We start from the raw sequence: 20,389 nt of genomic DNA on the forward strand, positions 1-20,389 counted from the left end.
AGGCAGCAGCTGGACTGGAGGCAGAACTGAACTCTCCACCCACTGCAGGTGGGCTTGAAAACCCTGCAGCTGCTGTAAGGAAGGGGCTGCAATTTTTGGAAGCACTCTAAGCCCAACCGAGTGGAGAGAAATTTGCTGCTGACGGTGTCAAGTTAGAAGGCTTTCCAAAAAGCTTATTTGCTGGTACTTGTTTCCTTAGTGCGGGGAAGCACTGAACAGTGGCAAACTGACTCTTCGCCAAGTCTTTGCCCATTTGTTGGACTGAAATACTACTTGGGGGACTTCAGCTATTTTGTATGGCTTGTTTGGGCTGCTTGTCAAGAGGCTATTCTTGAATGACTCAGAAAAGAGTGTCGGCTTTCATCTTTTCTTTCTGGTATTTTGGGGCAAGTGAGACTAGAAGGAAGGCAGACTAGTCATCCCAAGCCCTCAGAACTGTGGGGTGACTGATTCTAAGGGTGTGCAGGTGCTCAGGACAGTTATAATTTGAGATCGCATCCTTCCCTGAAAATAATAGGATCGCCCTCTCTCTGTAAAAAAAGACACTAAGCCTCGAGAAAGGAAACATTAAGGAGCAGATCTGATTAAGTGTTCTGGTCCTCTGCTCCTGAACCAACTCTCCCCCCCCCCCACCCCATATAGTTGAAGAAGAAGCTGCAAACTGACAGAATTATGGAGGATGAAGAAGGTAAGGAGTCCAGTTTCTTATTTCTTTCTAAGAAAAATGTGATGTGTAAGGGTCTGATCCAAAGTCCTTTAAATATAATAAATATTTATTTAAAATATTAAATAAATGGTATTTTCTCATGTAATGAATCCAAAGACTGTGGGATTGAGTAGTGGCACAAGATTACCTAGCAAATAGAAATAACTTTTTGCTGCATTTTCCTGTGTGCTAAAGTCAGGCATTTATTCTGAACCACTAGAGAGGACAAAAGGGGGTGAGTAAGAAAGATCCATCCATTTTCTACTCCTTCTGCAACCAGTGCACCCAAAATGTCTTGTAGTTGCTTCTCTGCATCAGAGCTACCAAATTACCCTTCTCAAATGGGGTGCTGTACAGATGCTTGGACTACTAAAACACCTGTAGCTTAAAACAGCTATAGAGTACCATGCTGGAGAAGGCTGAACGGCACAATGGTGAAGCAATCGTTTGACATTTTAATTTCTGGTGAATTAAAACCAAAAATATCTCATGCTTTTACAAGGGTTCAGGATGGCTCAGAACTCTGCCTTCTCCCTCTCTGAAAAGGGCAGGAACTGCTGCTTCAGCATTTGATACAACCCGTGCAATCCAAATCTGGCGGGAATCAGTCTAGCCTTTGCAGTCCATACAGCTGGGAGATTTCACTGAGAAAACAGCCTGCTTGTTTATGTGTAAGAAACTTCTTCCACTCCTGGTCTGTGCAGCATGATGCCAACCCAGGAATGGGAAAACCTGCTGTTTACACGAGTCCTCTGTGCAGTGCTGAAAGCGGAGGACACTACTCGGCACCTGGAAAGCAGCACAGAGTTCCGAAAGAACCCAAGTCATTCTCGTTAATTGGAATGCTTTGTTTATACATTCATAGGAGTTGCAAGAAAGAAAATCATGGCAATTTGTACTTTATCACTGCTTCAGGACTGAAGAATTCAAATGGCATAGCCCTTTCAGGACTGTGCAATAGGATGCAAGAGATGAATCTTGTGTTTGAATGAGTGGGGGGCGGGGATAACATCCAAAGCTTTTCCCTTCCCAGTTACGAAGAACCCAAATTGCTATGGTCAAGGTTATGTGTTGCTTCTGTCACAGTGTTGTCCTTCACAGTTTCCCATAGAATGGCACAAAATCATGTCTATGGGAGCAATTAAAGTGCTGTCCTTTGGTGGATGCAAAATCCCTGACACTGGTGGATGTGAAGTCTACTTTCCACCTGTGACACTGATGGATGCAAAGTCTACTTCCAGCCCAGCTTCTGTTAATTTGATGTGGGAACTACACTGAACAACAGATCCGTAGCTGCAGTTCACCTTCACTTTCGAGGGAAAACACCCTCTTCACTGCGGCTGACTCTTCCCTCCAAACCTTTTCATGCAGCTGTCCCAACCGTACCACAACTAGTGCTCTACAGGTGTTTCTTGACTAGCCCTCGCCCCAGCCAGTGTGACTACTGTTAAAAGATCCCAGTGGTTGTAGTCCGGCTCATCTGGAGGAAAGGCTGGAGGAAAACTGGTTGGTCCACAAAATGGCTCCCAGTTGTTCCAGATCACAGCGCCCAAAGTAGCTTTGTGATAAGGAACCAGTCAAATCCAATTAACAGTCCAAAGGGACTAGGGACAGAGTACTGTCTTCTCCTTGACCCAGGAGTGTCCTGTCCCGTGTCTGCTCCCTACTCATTTTGCCTTCCCAGCTTAGTCAGGCTATGCCATCCGTTAAGGATTCTTTAACTTGGAGCCCTGCCTTGAGCAGGAGGATGGAGCTGATGGACTCCTTCCAGGTCCACCCTCCAACTCTCTTCTATTGCCTCTCTTCTACTCTTACTGCCAATAATTAAGAGAGGCATTTCAATAGCCCAAAAGCTGGGACAGCATCAGTGATGAGGGGAAGGCAGTATGGCCTTCTGGGAGACTTTGGCGGGCTGGACTGGGACGGCGGCAGGCCAGAATTAGCCCTCAGATTTCGCACCTCTGGATAACAGGACTCCAAGGAATGCTCCTGCCCTTTCTTCACTGTTGTATCCCAGGGATCACGTCAATCCAGAACTTTCCCTGGAAGCAAAAAATGACAGAACTGAAACTGCCATACTTTGGGCACTCCATGAGAAGGCAAGACTCACTGGAGAAGACAGTCATGCTAGGGAAAGTCAAAGACAGAAGAAGAGGAAGACCAATTATCCAATGGATTGACTCCATCTCAGGAAGCCACACCACAGCCTTGAATTTCCAAAAACTGTGCAGAGTTGTTCTGGCTAGGACATTACATTAGGACACACCTCTCAGTCATAAAGGTACCGTAAGTTGGAGATGACTTGATGGCACATAACACAGCAGCAGCAAGGGGTCTCTGTCTATTTCGTTGAGTTGCAAGTTTATGTTTTGCCTCTTCCTCCCTGCCCCAACCTCAGGTGACACTTCCTGCCCAACGAACAGCAGTCCACCTTTCCATAAGAACGAAAGCCACGGCCACGTCTACAGAGGGAACTACACCTTCTCCTCCTATTACCAGCATTCCTCTCCAGTGGCCGCCATGTTCATCATTGCCTACCTCTTTATCTTCTTCATGTGCATGATCGGCAACATGCTGGTGTGCTTCATTGTGCTGAAGAACCGGCAGATGCGAACTGTCACCAACGTTTTTATCCTCAACTTGGCCATCAGTGATGTCTTGGTGGGAATCTTCTGCATGCCAACCACCCTGGTAGACAACCTGATTACAGGTGAGTGAAAAGAAAAACATTCAATATCATAAAATAACCCCTTCCGCTTAGAAGGGCCTGTAATAAAGCTAAATAGTCGGATAATGTAATGTCCCCTATTTAGGGATGATGAGGCTTTTATTCATGAAGGTGTTAATCTGCTTGTATCTACTTGTGGTTTCATTGCAGGATTTAGATCTGCACTCTACCTGGAGCATTTCCTTTCCTGCCTTTTGGCTATGTAGCCACTAGGTGGCACTGTGGCACAATTAAATAATGCAAAAAAAGAGATGTTAAAAAGGGATTTTCTTTCACTTTTACAATTATACCACATTTTCCCTGCTCAAAAAATACTTACTGAAAGTGCTCTTCAGACACAGCAACAAGACTGAAGGGTCATATGAGTGAAATTTAGAAATTATATTTTAGCAGCTGCTGACTTTGCTTCTAATGCAGAAACTGTTTTCTTGCTGTTAGAACCAGATGTGGAAACTACCCACAGCATTATCAATGTCTGCATTCACCACCAAAGAGAGAGAAAGAGAATATATCTTGCAGGCATCTTGAAGAAAGCAGCAGCCTAGTGTCATACTGAACTTTCTGCATATTCCACTTTTAACTTTTTATCCCTTGGCTTCTTGGTATTTCTTGAAGTTATAATTGTATTGTGGTTTTTGGCTCATATAATAAATCTGTGAAGTGAAGACAAAATGCAAGAATAAACTTATTTATAAATGTTGACCCTTCCTGGTTTGGGCACCATTTTAGTCCTTATCACAAAATATGGAATGTACTGTATGGAAGTTTTTCAGAATACAATTACACTACCATTACACAGAGTGAGGTGGCTGCTTTAGGCAGTTGGCTAAGGGTGACCTGAAAAGCCATCAAAATAATAGCTATTTAATGTACTTTGCTGCATTTTTGCTGCCGGGGAGGTGGAGAGGCGCTTGTAAGTTTTCTGCTTCGGGTACCAAAACAACCTGACCGATCTTGGAGGACAGCCACTTGCTGTTCCACTTCAGCTAGAAAATACCTTGAGCTGGCCCTACTTTCCGTGACATTCAGTGACTGAAGCCTGACAATACTCTATACACAGATGAACTCTCTTGGGGAACAGCATGGGAAGGTAGTTTTTGATCCATATGTGGAACAATTTTATTTTTAAAATTGAAAAAGAGGGTCACAACCTTTGAGAATGATTTCTACCAATATTGTCTCCCAAGCAGTGGTGGTGGGGCAGGGAGAGTTTGACATCTCGCTATGCAATATATTTGTGCAAAGAAATCAAAGATGTGGGTGCATATCCTGTAAATGGAGACACCCAATTATGTCTCCAGTCTGAGACTTCACTAAATTTAATAACATTTCATGGCATAGCAGCTTTCTATGTTAGAGCCAGTGTGGTGTGATGGTTAGAGTTGGAATGGGGATGCAGGAGAATGGGGTTCTTGTCTCCACTCAGCCCCGAAGCTCACTGGTGACTTTGGGCCAGACTCTCAGCCTACCTCGCAGGGATGCTGTTGTGAGAATAAAATGAAGCCACAAGAGGAAAAAAGGCAGGATATGAATGGAACAAATGCAGACTATGAATAATAGCAATACTCATAGCAACAATGATAATAATAGCAATATGTTTGTCTGTGCTGCATTTATAGGGGCCAGTTGTGGAAATTCAGGACAAAGAACTGGGCCATTACTATTGATACACAAAGTGGGGATGGCACAACTCCTGGGTCTTGTAAGACAAGGAGGGCATCAGATACGAAATTGCAGCAATACTGACTCTTACCAGCTAGTAACTTAGTATCTGGTTTGGCTGACACTAATAATAATAATTATTTCATTAATGATTTTTGTTTCTTGTCTGTACCTTGCCAAGGCTATCTCTATCACTTGAATGCAAACCAGGCAGGTCCAAATATTCTGCAAATTATCTCTGGTTTTTAACATCTATATGTTCTATACATCTGTATGTTCATACAGTAAAAATGGATCCATCTATTTCAAGGTTTCTTCCTCAGTCAGCACCATCCAGGATGCAGTACAATGTCTCTTGTGCTTGCTCTCCCACCCTTTTCCAGGACACAGGAGAATATTCAGATGGAAACAAAAATGAGGCTGCTCTTCCAGGGAAAGGACAGCCGTTTGGGTTCAGGGCTCCCCCAGTCGGAAGACATGGCCTTGCAGTCATCCTCTGAGCCAAAGGAAGGATCCCACATAGAACCTCCACCTCCCCACAAACTTACCTGCATAGACCCAACTGATCTCCATCTTCCTGCTCAGATCTGACTCTGTAAGAGGACCTTCCCCTGTGAGCCTCAGGTAACCGCTGAATGGGGTTCTGATGGCCATGAACTGTGGCTTCTGCTCTTGCAGTGGACCAGAAAAAATGGTGGTGGCTTGGTCTTTGCTATGTGCAGATGCCTTCAGTGCAGATGGCCTGAGCAGTTCCTGACTGAATAGAGGTGAGATGATACAAAGACCTATAGAAGTCTACCCAACCCTAGAAAGGCTCTGACTCTGGCCTGTGAATTCCCCATTGCCTGGGAGAAAGAGAACCCCCAGTTTCTCTCTTCATTTGACTAACGTTCTCTCCTCTGCTTCCTGGGTCACCTGCTAGCCATCCTGTCTACCTGTCTCCCAAGCTCATGTGCCTCCTCGCTTTGTCCCCGCACCACCTGGCACCCGCAGAACAAAAGGTCCAAGTAATTAAGCAGAGACTGTGCCTTCTCTTTCGGGGAAAATATCCACAGCCTCTCCTGCCAAACGGACTCAAAGGGGAAGGGGAAAGAGGCTTTAACTTTGCCTCTGCTACTAGTGGGCTGGCATTACGGAGGGAATGCGGGGGACTTGGCTTCTTTTCCTCCCTGCCCCAGAACCCCAAAGCAGCCCATCTCCTCTGGCTGTGTGCAGTTGTGCGGCGCTCAGTTGCCCAGCCAATTCCGCCTGTGGCCCTCAAGAACATAAATGCTGTGCACTCTTGCTGTACAACCGCTGAGTGGGCTGGCTCTGCCCGGGCTCTTCCTGAGTTGTCCTTGTTCCCTCTGCAGACTAACTTGCGAAGGTTCTTATGAACCTACATAATGATCTGCTAGACTGAGAACATGGTATAGGATAGGAAGCTTTCTAGAAACCATGTACTGCTTAGAGAAAGTGACGGTGCTGAATCCTGCTTGAGATGTTATCTTTCCTCCTGCTGTGTGGTACAAAGGAGAGACATAATGACTTCTGCACACTTTGAAGGTATTTTCAATGCTTTGCAGGTGATAGAAATAATGACTAGCGATAGGAGGATAATAATTGACATTTGAGTGAATTGCCCTAGCCATACATATGAATTTGGCAGATGCTTTTGACCTCCATATAACAGCTGGGCTTTAGCCATTATTTGAAGATAGCTGGGCTTTGTAAAGAGATGCATTTAGCAGCTTTCCATTTTTTTCTTCCTTTCGTTCTTTGGGTTTAACCTGAACGGGTTTTCCCACCCCACATGGCTTCCCACTAGTAATACTTAGCATGTGCATCGCATGCCCAAGTGTTTTGCACTTAGCCCACCTTGTTGTAAGCGTTACAACTCTGTAAGTTAAGTGAGCGATGCGATGGCCGTGCCGCAGTGGGAAGAGCTTGCAGCGAGCATGGAAAGCATCCAAGAGGCCGGCCAGAGGGCTCCTGCTCAACCTGGTGCCTTCCAGATCTTTGTGATCACATTCCTCACTGTTGGCTATGCTGCCTGAGGCTGATCGGAGTCGCCATCCAAAAAAAATCTGCCGACGTCCAGATTGTTAGGAAATCTAGTTAGGAAAAGCTGATACAGGGAATTCGGATAATATTCACTAGGTAAAAGACTTCAGACTTCAAGCTAAAGACATCCCATATTGTGTCTCGTTCTTGTACCTGCTATGCTGTGCTGGCTTTCTGTTTGTTTATTGTTCCATCACCTTAGCTGCACATCCTCCTACTTCTAAGGGAAGGGGGATCAGGTTAAACATTACCATGAGCTTCATACACACTTTCACTGTATATACTTGTCACACTCAAGTTCTTAATGCTACACACACAGCATATATATAGCCAGCGTTCTCTCCAGGGATGCTGGTACACGGGGTCAGTTCCCTGGCAAGAGGCACCAGAGTCAAGGAGTGGCATAGAGTTGGAGGAGCACAAGGTAACATCAGGGAAGGAGTGAAATATGTGCACCAACAGGGATAAGGAGCAACGAAGAACCCATGGGATGTTAGAATCATGGGTTCAAGTAAATTGATGACCAGAGGCTGCTGGGAGCTTGCATTGGTATAGGACAGGTGGTGCTCTTTTAATATTTTACTTCAAATGACATGATGGAGAACCCTAGTATGAACCGGATCTGCCATGTGCTCTGATCATCCAAGGTAACACATGATGTGCTGTTCCCCTGGATGTATCTCTTTGTACAGGGCTGTCAGCCAGGAATTGGAGAAAACAGCTGCACTTGGCAGCATCTGGGATATAAATCTGAGTTGTCTGGTCTTGTTGTGGTCTATGATAGCGGGGGATGTGCTTGAGGTGAGGAATGGTCCAAACAGGAGGGTGGAAATTCATGTTCCACAAGTACTGGCATCCTTCTAACTGCTGGAGCGGGGAAAACAGAAACTGGAAGAACATGACTAATGGCTGTCTGCCTCTTTCCTCGGTAAACATGGGCCTTCACAGTTACGATTTGGACACACTGGCACATGTGGGAAGCATCAATCATTTGTGCAAAACTACGGATAGAATAGAGAGCATCAGGATGTAAACCATGCCTTCGAGCAACCATGTGTGGCTGCAAACAAGAGCCAGGCAGTGTGATGGTCAGAAAATATTTATCCATTTGTAAAAGCATTACATAATGATTTGACAAGTGTGAATTTGCTCCTCTTGGACCTCTTGTTCCTTGGCAGCTCTCACTACTCAACAGTAGAAGGATGGATAAACAGCAGAAATTGTCATTCAGCCACACTAAATCGAAGACCAATATAATTGTATATTTCCAGAGGAGTGGCAGGGGTTAGTCTGTTGCAGCAAAAGCAGTCTTGGAAGAAGTTGCAGTACGTTGCTGTACAGTATGTTAATTATGGCATGAGTTTTTGTGCATTTCATCAGATGCACAAAGTCCGACATTGATGTCCTTTGCATCTCTCTTCCCCTTTCCGGCGCATCTAAACAGAAGGCTTTAAATACCGCCCTTGATATGAGCTAGGCAGGGGTTCCTTTGTAACACAGGAGGCTGTTCTCAAGTAGAATGATCCGCAGCAATCTTTCCTTCATTTTGCGTGAGCGACTCTTGAAGTGCTGATTTGAAACTGAAAACCCCCTCTTCCCTTCCTTCCCCAAAAGACTTGACTCTGTTCCCAGAGAGGTCCATGAGGTTTGTGGGCCAGATGGTGGGAACACTGGGTTTTACTTAATTGGGCTGCTCACTTGGATTGGTGCAAACTCACTGGGTAACGAATTCACGCCTCTCCTCCTCTGACTCTCCCTGTTGGACAGTGTCTCTCCCTGAATCTGAGGCAGCTTGATTACAGTAGCTGTTTGACTAATCTCACACATCAACCTTGACATTTCAAGGGCATGTTCCAGCCCCGATCCTTCCTTCTGTAGTTCATATTCTGCGTCTGGGCTTTCTAACTGGGGATGCTGCATTCTGAGGGACGTGAGCCTCATCTCTACAGTGGAGTTACATATATAATGCATACACTTGCGTACGCACACATCTATATTCAACAATTGTAAATAAAGACGGCAGAAAGAAATGAAATGCAGACAGGCCAGATGATGATTACACCATTACCAGTGGCCATTCACAAAAATAGTAGCTAGGGATAACATAACATAGACATCCCGGTAAATTAACTGATAGGTGCAGTGCTCTAAGAAACCTTTCTCCTGATTTAAGTCATGGGTTGCAAACCTTAATTTCTTAATGATTTGCAGTTCAGTTGTTTTATGTTGTATTTTCCCTTTGAAGGCTCTTTGTTCAAGGATGGCCATTTTAAGGTTATTAAACGGAGTTGAATAGGATGGAACTTGATAGGGGAATTGGTTTAGGTTTGGGTTTGGCTAGGGTCAGGAAGCCCGACTTGGACAACTTGACTGGTGGTAAGAATAATAATGACCATCATTAGTCTAAGCCCTTTGAAGTCAGTCTGCTTCAGCATGCCTAACGCTGTAGGATCAAGCTATTATTCATTGCCACTCTCTGGAATGCATCTCCAGAAAATAAAGCAGAGGAAGGAAGAATAGAACAAAGAGTTGTAGCAGAAACAAAAGGTTACAAGAGGGCTCATGACTGCAGCGGGGAGAGCGAACCAGTTGCTGCTTGGTGGGGTGGCTTGCCATGAGCGGTGGCTTGATTGAGTTCAGCAAACTGGCAAGGGTCCAGTTTGCTGAACTCAATGATCCAGTTCCTGCTTTTCTGGACGCACACTGGGGTCAGTCAGCCGGGTTCAGATGTCATGACAACCCATGGTGGATCCAAGGAGCCCTAGAACAAGCCATGGGTTGTTACCCACAAACCCACCCTGTACCCACCAAATAAGCCACCCTGTAGGAAGCAAGCCAGGTTTCCACAACGTGACAATGCCACAAGGCTAGCTTTAAAAAAATAGTCCTTCTGTCATTGACAGTCCCTCCAAGGCACCACTTGGGCTATCAGTAGCAGTCCAAACAGAGACCGTAAAAGCCAACTGTCAAGCTGGGTTTTATGATCTCTAGAAAAAGGGTGGGGTAAATGGAGAAAAAACCACAGGGAGCTAAAATCTTTATGAATTTTACTTATTTATTTATTTATGAAATTTATAGGCCATCCATCACCGTTGTCTCTGGACGGCTTACAGAATTATTCTAAATCCTAAACAAAATCAGTGCTTTTTTGTCATAGAATGCACAGGAACGAAGTTCCAGCACCTTTTTTCAACAGATTTTCCAAGTTTTAAAAGTAACTTTTGAAAATTTGATGTTTGGTCCTCGTGGATTTGAATCGCCCTGTCGAGCATAGCAGGTCGGTGGCAAAATCATTAAAACGGTGCATGCGGGCTGCTTGCGTGTCGAGTCCGATGCAGGCGTACTTCGTCCGCACTGGATATGATGGCGCTGCTTGGCTTGGGATGCTGCTCGGCTTGTGATTGGTTGTGTGGTTGCGCGTTGAGTGCTTACTGTGGGCGGCAGCCGTTAAGTTTCGTTACACAACTGATGTATGTGGGTGTGTGTACAGTGATTGACTATGTGCGAAAGGTAAATAATTTCATGAGTTCCGGCACTGTTTTTCTTACAAAAAAAGCACTGAACAAAATAAATTAGCTATTCCACGAACTGAGCATAACACTGACATATTTAAAATAAATTAAATAAGTCATAGACTATTAAAATTGGTTGATGTTAAAATATTGATCAAATAAAAAGGTCTTGACCTGGTGCCGAAAAGCAAATAATGATGGCGCCAGGTGGACCTCTTTAGGGGGCGCATTCCATAGTCGGGGCGCCACCACAGAGAAAGCCCTCCACCGAGTGCTCTGTCTCCTGACTTCTTTCATTACTGGCTTGCACTAATGGCAAGAAATGCTGCCTGGGCACTTATGGGATGGCTGGCATTGCCAGTTGCCTTATAATGAGAGCCAGTGTGGCGTAGTGGTTAAGAGCCTGGGTCTGGGACTCAGAGGACCTGGGTTCGAGTCCCCGCTCAGCCATGGAGCCAACTGGGTGACTTTGGGCCGGTCACAGACTCTCAGCCCAACCTACCCAACAGGGTTGTTGTTGTGGGGATAAGATGGAGGAGGAGAATGATGTAAGCTGCCTTGAGCCCTTTGTAGGAAAAAGGCAGGATATAAATCGAAAAAAAATGCTTAGCAAGGATGGCAAAATGTTTTTCCCACTCTTGCAAGTGGTTTGGAGCGGATCCCTGCTTGGTCAGCTGGATTCACATGGAACGGTAAGCAATCATAGGTGCGACAACCCCTAGAACAAGGCATGGGTTGTGGAAATTGGTTTCAGGTTTGCATCATGTGACAACCCATTGTGGGGAACAACCCAGGATGGGTTATGTCATACGAACCCGGTCAGTGGCATTTGCAACCTTTCCCCATCTGCTGCCCTGCAGGTGTTAAGCTGCAGCTCCCCGCAGGGCTATTGACTGCGTTTCTGGGGTGACAGGCGCTGTAGTCCAACACACCTGGAGGACGTCAGGTTGAGGAAGAATGAACTACTGGGATGGATCCCATCTCCTCTGAAAGGGCTGCTTAAGACCCAGGAATAACATGCAGGCTTTTCTAACAACCACTGTTTTCCCATTAATTCTGTAATCTTGCCAAGGACTCAGACATGCAAATATGTCTATAGTACGAAAGTTTATATGTTTTATCTAACAGTATAACTGTCACAGCTTTCATCTCAAAATCCTAAGAATGGTTATTTGGTTTGTAGGGACTTGGAATAATTGTGTGAGTGTGCGTAATGGTGCTTTAGAAGACGATCATGAACTGAGGTTGGTAGAAAACAGCAGGATTGTAGAGAAGAGTCAGAACTAGCTGGTTTGGGTCCAGCAGTTGCTGTTGTTCTGATGACCGATTTCGAAGCCATTCTGAATTGGGCTGAGTACTGAACAGGGTAACAAGGGCCTGCCCTGGAATACGTGATTTTCACAATATGGCATTGCATACTTGTTTTTCTCTCAAATTAGCCAGAAGAAAGAGACCTTCTCAGGGTCCAGCCTAGGGCCTATATTTCCATACTACAAGTCTAGCACTTAAGAGGATGCTGGCATTGAGGTTTGCTTGCTTGCTTGCTTATTTTAAATAAAGCATGAGGTATGTATGTGCTTTGCTGGGAACAATTGACGGCAAAAGGAGAAGGGGACGGCAGAGGATGAGGTGGCTGGATGGAGTCACTGGGGCAGTGGGTGTGAGCTTGGGTGGACTCCGAGGGATGGTGGAGGACAGGGAGGCCTGGAGGAATGTAGTCCGTGGGGTCATGATGGGTCGGGCACAACTTTGCTCCTAACAATAACAACAAAAACGTACGTGCTTTGGTTTACAGAACAAAAAACCCTCCTCAATGTATTAGAATGTAGCTCGAATAATTCTCAGCCAGTGTGCTAACACATCAGCAGTGTAACACATCTGGACGGTGCCAGTTTGGAGAAGGCTGATTTAGAGTATTCAAAGTACTTTATATGCATTCGGTAATTTTAATGTTTGCAATAATACTTCTGCATATTATTACATACTATCAGGTGCTGAGAAGACAATAGCTTGCTTCAGATGAGTTCATAGCAGAGTCAAACTGAAACTGACGCCTTTTGAACTTGTAGCTCACTTTCTCTCTTGGCTAGTACGCTGACCCTGCTGTCTCTGGGATAGGCCTGTTCCTGCACAGAACTACTTTCTTCAAGGTTCTCTGGGGAAAGGAAATTACTGCAGAACCAATTTAATGTCTGTACTTCAGATAATCCCAGTGTTCTTTCTGCACTTGGCAACAACATCCTTCTTATTCTATCTAAAGGAACGCTTGCATCCATATATGCCCTCCCGCCCCTTGAGATCAGCAACGGATGCCCTTCTCCGGGATCCCTCTGTGAATGATATTAGGAGGGTGAGTACCCGGAGGAGGGCCTTCTCTGCGGTGGCGCCCCACCTATGGAATGCGCTCCCCAGAGAGGTCCGCCTGGCGCCGTCGTTATTTTTTCGGCGCCAGGCTAGCACCTTTTTATTTAAAACTTATTTTAAGTGTTAATTTATTGGCTATTTGTAGGATTTAAAAAATTTTTAAGCCGAGATGCACCGGGTTTTAATATTTTTATTGTATACCTTTGTTTTTGTTGTAAGCCGCCCCGAGGCTTTGCTGCGATGGGGGCGGCATAAAAATGTTTTAAATAAATAAATAAATAAATATTCCAGTAATAATTGAAGCAATGACAAAAATGCAAAAATGCGGCTAGAGAAATGCAGTTCAGGTTTTGACCTCAGGGTGGAGGATTATGGTCGTCCTATGCATGGTAAGCTAAAGCTTCTCCACACTTGTTCCATCATGCAAAACACTTCAATGGCCATGCATTGGTGGTGCAGCCAGGATACTGCATGTGTAACTGGTGCATGTCTCCTCCCGTCCTCCTCCTCTCCTGCCCTCCAAACGCTTTGAGTTTCTCTTGTGACCACAGACGTGTTCCCTCCACATGGGCTACAAACATGGGGGAAGTGGGTTCCAGGGTTGGAGTCCCAGGTCCATCCTCAGAGCAAGTTATTCAGATTATCTAGACCTTGCCTAACAATAAATTATTGATCTTTTACTTCCATATAATTAAAGAAACAGGAACACCCAGGCATTGTGACCTTATAGATACCTACTAAGAACCCTGCCCTGTTGAATTGAACATGAAGATAGACTTGCAGTCAAAGTATTCTGCAGATGGATCTCCTGATGGCCATGTAGCTGAACAGGAGATCGGAAATCTTCAGTGTTTATGAGAAGAGAATCTTCTGTCTCCACACTTGCATAATGTGTAATACGAAGGTCATCCCTTCAAAGGAGAAGAAGAAAGGTACCAAATTCCACTCAGTTAAAGCAAGCTCTTGTGTGAGCCAAGCAGATCTTTTGATCACAGCCAGCATCTCATGAACTTTGGTGTGTATAATGTTCCTTAGACTTTAGTTCAGTGGAATGGCATCTGGAAGATAACTAGTGATGTGGGCATGCCTGCTTAATCCATTTGACCCAGCTAGAAAGCGGAAATGTGATAAGGAGAGGTTGAAAAGCAAACTACTACTTACAGAGCCCTGCACATAAGATAAGGACATGCGTGCGATATTTTGCCTAAACATCAAATGCCTTTTCTATTAGCATAATTTCTCACTCCAGTGGAGCATGTAATTGCAGCAGCATGTCAAACATTCTTCGGGGGTGATTCACTTGACCGGTTTGACTAGCATATTCCAATAGCCTGGATGGGACTGAGGCATTGTAAATGACCCTTGCCTCTTCCGTTAAACCAGCTCCAACTATACCTTTAGCCATCCCTGAGCTCTTGCAATGCTCTGGGGCTTCCGATTGCAAATTAGAAATCGGCCGTTGCTATTTTTAATTCTGAAAGTAGCAGAAGAAAAGTCAGGTAATAAAATCATAATTCTCTCTCTCTCTCTCTCTCTCTCTCTCTCTCTCTCTCTCTCTCTCTCTCACACACACACACACACACACACACACACACACACAGAGAGAGAGAGAGAGAGAGAGAGAGAGAGAGCAAGCAGTACAAAAGTTAGTTTGTTGTTGTCGTGCCTGACGGCACGACAGAGACGTCGACTCGCAAGAAAGAGTCAAATGTTCACAATGAGAATCAGACATTAGAACAAAGGGAGTTGTACTTGGGACCTAGTAACCAAATGACCCCCCCCCCCCCACAGCATGTCTCTGAGACTGCTGAGCAAATAGCCTCCCCACAGCCTGACTGTGAAGCTTCTGAACGAGTAGCTTCTCCCCATCCTGACTCTGAGGTGCTGGAACAAGCTGCCCCCCCCCCCCAACCTCCTGACTCTGCAACTGCTGAGCAGAGTTCAGGAGATCAGGAAGAGAGAACGATACTTTTGCCAGATGCCCAAGTTAGGAGAAATTTACGACGTTTGGAACAAATGAGAAGACGGGACAAAGGTTCATCCCACCCACGAGCGGAAAGACGTGAGAGGAAGAGCTAATCCCAGGTGGCTCCTGAGAGACTTCACTAAGGGGAAGCAACTAGACTGTTAGGAGCTTCTCATTAGAGCTTATCTGTTACATCGTAAATCTTGTAGAAAGTAGCAATCAAAGACTTTGGTTTTATGGCTGGCTGCTGTGTGAGTTAATTGGAGACGTAAGTTACGACCTCACGACAGTTGTTGTTAGTTGCGAAGTCGTGTCGGACCCATCGCGACCCCACGGACAACATTCCTCCAGGCCTTCCTGTCCTCCACCATCCCCCGGAGTCCACCCAAGCTCACACCAACTGCCTCAGTGACTCCATCTAGCCACCTCATCCTCTGCTGTCCCCTTCTTTTGCCGTCAATTGTTCCCAGCATTAGGCTCTTCTCCAAGGAGTCCTTCCTTCTCATTAGGTGACCAAAGTATTTGAGGTTCATCTTCAGTATCTGGCCTTCAAAAGAGCAGTCAGGGTTGATGTCCTCTAGGACTGACCGGTTTGATCATCTTGTGGTCCAAGGGACTCGCAGGAGTCTCCTCCAGCACCACAATTCAAAGGCCTCAATTCTTCGGCGCTCAGCCTTCTTTATGGTCCAACTTTCACAGCCATACATTGCATCTGGGAAAACCATAGCCTTGACTATATGCACTTTTGTTGGCAGGGTGATGTCTCTGCTTTTTAGTGTGCTGTCTAGATTTGCCATAGCTTTCCTCCCAAGGAGCAAGCGTCTTTTAATTTCTTGGCTGCAGTCCCTGTCTGCAGTGATCTTGGAGCCTAGGAAAATAAAATCTGCCACTACCTCCATTTCTTCCCCATCTATTTGCCAGGAAGTGAGAGGACCAGATGCCATGATCTTAGTTTTCTTAATGTTGAGTTTCAAGTCAGCTTTTGCACTCTCCTCCTTCACCTGCATCAAGAGGCTCTTTAGTTCCTCTTCACTTTCTGCCATGAGAGTGGTATCATCTGCATATCTGAGGTTGTTGATATTTCTCCCAGCAATCTTAATTCCAACTGGTGATTCATCCAGCCCCACCTTTCTCATGATGTGCTCTGCTTACAAGTTAAACAGGCAGGGTGACAGTATACAGCCTTGCCGAACTCCTTTCTCAATTTTGAACCAATCAGTGGTTCCGTGTCCAGTTCTCACTGTTGCGTCTTGACCCGCATATAGGTTTCTCAAGAGACAAATAAGATGGTCTGGTACTCCCATCTCTTTAAGAACTTGCCACAATTTGTTGTGATCCACACAAGCAAAAGCTTTAGCATAGTCAATGAAGCAAAAGTAGATGTTTTTCTGGAACTCCCTGGCTTTCTCCATGATCCTGCGTATGTTGGCAATTTGATCTCTAGTTCCTCTCCCTCTTCAAAATCCTGCCTGTACTTCTGGTAGTTCTCGGTCCACATACTGCTGGAGCCTAGCTTGTAGGATTTTGAGCATAACTTTGCTAGCATGTGAAATGAGTGCAATGGTGCGGTAGTTTGAACATTCTTTGGCATTGCCCTTCTTTGGGATGGGAATGTAAACTGACCTTTTCCAATCCTGTGGCCACTGTTGAATTTTCCAAATTTGCTGGCATATTGAGTGTAGCACTTTTACTGCATCGTCTTTTAAGATTTTGAATAGCTCAGCTGGAATACTGTCACCTCCACTAGCTTTGTTGTTGCTCAGACTTCCTAAGGCCCATTTGACTTCACATTCCAGGATGTCTGGCTCGAGGTCAGTGACCACCCCATCGTGGTTATCAGGGACGTTAAGCTCTTTCTTGTATAGTTCTTCTGTGTAATCTTGCCACCTCTTCTTAATCTCTTCTGCCTCTGTTAGGTCCCTGCCATTTTGGTCTTTTATCATGCCCATCTTTGCATGAAATATTCCCTTCATATCTCCAGTTTTCTTGAAGAGAACTCTAGTCCTTCCTATTCTATTGTTTTCTTCTCTTTCTTTGCACTGTTCATTTAAGAAGGCATTCTTATCTCTTCTAGCTATTCTCTGGAATTTTGCATTCACTTGGGTGTATCTTTCTTTTTCTCCCTTGCCTTTCGCTTCCCTTCTTTCCTCAGCTATTTGTAAAGCTTCCTCAGACAGCCGTTTTGCTTTCTTGCATTTCTTTTGCTTTGGGATGGTTTTAGTTGCTGCCTCTTGTACAATGTTGCAAACCTCCGTCCATAGTTCTTCAGGCACTCTGTCTATCAGATCTAATTCCTTAAATCTATTTGTCACCTCTACTGTATATTCATCAGGGATATGATTTAGGTCATACCTGAATGGCCTAGTGCTTTTCCCTACTTTCTTCAATTTAAGCCTACATTTTGCAACGAGAAGCTCATGATCTGAGCCTCAGTCAGCTCCTAGTCTAGTTTTTACTGACTGTATAGAGCTTCTCCATCTTTGACTGCAGAGCACATAGTCAATCTGATTTCTGTGTTGACCATCTGGTGATGTCCATGTGTAGAGTCATCTCTTGGGTTGTTGGAAAAGAGTGTTTGCTATGACCATCGTATTATCTTGACAAAATTCTACCAGCCTGTGCTCTGTTTCATTTTGCACTCCAAAGCCAATCTTGCCTGTTATTCCGGTTATCTTTTGGCTTCCTACTTTAGCATTCCAATCCCCCATGATGATAAGCACATCATTTTTGGAGTTAATTCTAGAAGGTGTTGTAGGCCTTCATAGAACTGGTCAACTTCATCCTCTTCAGCACCAGTGGTTGTGGCATAGACTTGGACTACTGTGATGTTGAATGGTTTGCCTTGGATTCGAACTGAGATCATTCTGTCATTTTGGAGATTGTATCCCAGTACTGCTTTTTCTACTCTTTTATTGCCTATGAACGCTACTCCATTTCTTCTGAGGGATTCTTGCCAGCAGTAGTATACCCAGTGCTTTTTTTGTAAGAAAAATGGTGCTGGAACTCATGAAATTATTTACCTTTCGCACATAGTCAATCACTGTACACACACCCACATACATCAGTTGTGTAACAAAACGTAACGGTTGCCACCCACAGTAAGCACTCAACGCGCAACCACACGACCAATCACAAGCCGAGCAGTGCTATCACAACCAGCACGGACGAAGTACGCCTGCATCGGACTCGACACACAAGCAGCCCACATGCACCGTTTTAATGATTTTACCGCCAACCTGCTACGCTCGACAGGGCGATTCAAATCCATGTGGACCAAACATCGAATTTTCAAATTACTTTTGAAACTTTCAAATTACTTTTGAAACTTGCAAAATCTGTTGAAAAAAGGTGCTGGAACTCCATTCCTGTGCGTTCTATGACAAAAAAAGCACTGAGTATGCCTGATGGTCATCTGAATTAAATTCCCCCATTCCTGTCCATTTTAGTTCACTGATTCTTAAGATGTCAATGTTCAGTCTTGTCATCTCTTGTTTGACCACATCCAGCTTGCCTTGATTCATGGATTTTCCATTCCAGGTTCCTATGGGTTATAGATCTTGTCAGCATCAGACTTTCCTTTCACCACCAGATACATCTGCAACTGAATGTCCTTTCGGCTTTGACCCAGTCGCTTCATTCTTTCCGGCACTTCTAGTACTAGCCCTCTGCTCTTCCCCAGTAGCATATTGGACACCTTCCTACCTGAGGGGCTCATCTTCTGGCGTCAACTCTTTTTGCCTTTTGGTACTGTCCATGGGGTTTTCATGGCAAGGATACTGGAGTGGGTTGCCATTTCCTTCTCCGGTGCATCACGTTTTGTCAGAGCTCTCTGCTATGACCTGTCCATCTTGGGTGTCCCTGCACGGCATAGCTCATAGCTTCATTGAGCTACGCAAGCTCCTTCGCCATGACAAGGCAGTGATCCATGAAGGAGCAAAAATTAGTATAACCCATATTTCCTTTGCACTAATGAGAAGAAGCAACAATAGACTCACTTTTATCATTAAATGCAGCAAGCAGCTCTGAGTCTGGCAAATCAATCAATTAAAAACACACACCGCATTTTTGAGAATGGATATTATTTTTACCCTACTGACCATCTTTTTCTCTCTTTTTCCTGCACTGGGCAACCTCAGCATTGCACTTGGCTAGCTAATTTGCTGGAAAAAGCAGGTTAGGTTTCTGAGTAATTGCTATACAGGGCAGGCAAGCACATTCCAGCTGAACCAGTGCCTCTGTTAAGATCATAGTTATGCTCCTGAACCCCATTGAAGCCTTTCAGAGATGCAGCTGGAAGATCCAAGTTTACACTGTATCCTTTTAATCAGCAGAATAGCATGCCAAATATCCATTGCACTGCACTCCATGCAAGCGGCGAGCTCTTCTTTCGATGTCTTTCTTCATATGTGGAGCTCAGGAAATTCAGTGTGTCATGCAGATTTCAGTTGGTGGGCAAGGAACAAGAAGATTTCACAAGAGGGCAAGATTTGGCAACATCTTTGTGGCTCTATTCCATGGGAAACATATGACGAAAAGAGGACAATCGTCTGGCTGTCCACCTGTCAGCATCATACTGGCAAGACTGTGCAACCTAGAAGGCTGAAACCTGGCATGTGTGCTAAGGGGACCTTACCGGTCTGCATTGTAGGATTATTTTTTAATTGATTTTGTTTCATTTAAATATGTTCATGCAGTTATAGCCTATATTACCAGCCACTAGAGGCAGACTTCCCTGAACGGCATATAGCTTTGCAATTTGCATAGTCTGAAGATATGGAGATTAGTGAATCAAGGAAAAATAATCCTATGCCTGCCCCCTGTGCCCTGCTGTGGGGTAGTCCCCACTCAGGGGAATGGAGTAGACGAGCTCCTCCCTTCAGAGGATATAGGGAGGCACCAAGGCAGAGGCAGTACCGATGGGTGCCAGCAAACCAGGGCAAGCACAATTTGTTTATTAATTACATTTCCTAATTGCCCAATAGCTGATGCTCCAAGTTCCAGTTTTGTCCAATTCTAGCAGCTGCCCTTGAAGACTTGCTCTGTCAAATTCAGGGCTATTGTAACCTGTGCAAAACTAGTTGCAAATAACCCTCCCCCCACCCACAAATGTATTTGAAAGGTATTTGTTGTTATTATTTTTTTATTTTATAAGCCATAATTATTTCAGGCTATATGGAAGCAAGTTTTTCCATGTTCTGCATGATCAAGAAGCAAGTTATTCAAGGTTCCATGATCAAGAAGAGAGTCTGTCCTCTTCCTTTGTGGCAACCTTTCAAGTGCTTGTAGAGTGCTATCACATCTCTCTCCAGTCTCTTCTCAGGGCTAAATGTGCCCACCTCTGTCACCCGCTTTTCATAGGGCCTCATTTCCCATCCCTGAATCATCCTTGTCCTCCTCTGAATCCTTTC

The 20,389-nt window shown here is 44.9% G+C and overlaps 1 protein-coding gene across 1 annotated transcript in view; it reads left to right on the forward strand.

Moving 5' to 3' along the window:
* The first annotated feature begins 672 nt into the window (after positions 1 to 672).
* Positions 673 to 20,389, forward strand: part of NPFFR1 (neuropeptide FF receptor 1) — a 29,161-nt gene continuing 9,444 nt past the window's right edge. Inside the window, exons 1-2 of the mRNA XM_044420106.1 lie at positions 673 to 688; positions 3,105 to 3,416. Coding sequence (XP_044276041.1) covers positions 673 to 688; positions 3,105 to 3,416 — 328 coding nt within the window. The remainder of the gene's footprint in view (positions 689 to 3,104; positions 3,417 to 20,389) is intronic.

Source organism: Varanus komodoensis, unplaced genomic scaffold (assembly GCF_004798865.1).
Source record: "Varanus komodoensis strain SLA01 unplaced genomic scaffold, ASM479886v1 scaffold11, whole genome shotgun sequence".
In the NCBI taxonomy this organism is placed as follows: domain Eukaryota; kingdom Metazoa; phylum Chordata; class Lepidosauria; order Squamata; family Varanidae; genus Varanus; species Varanus komodoensis.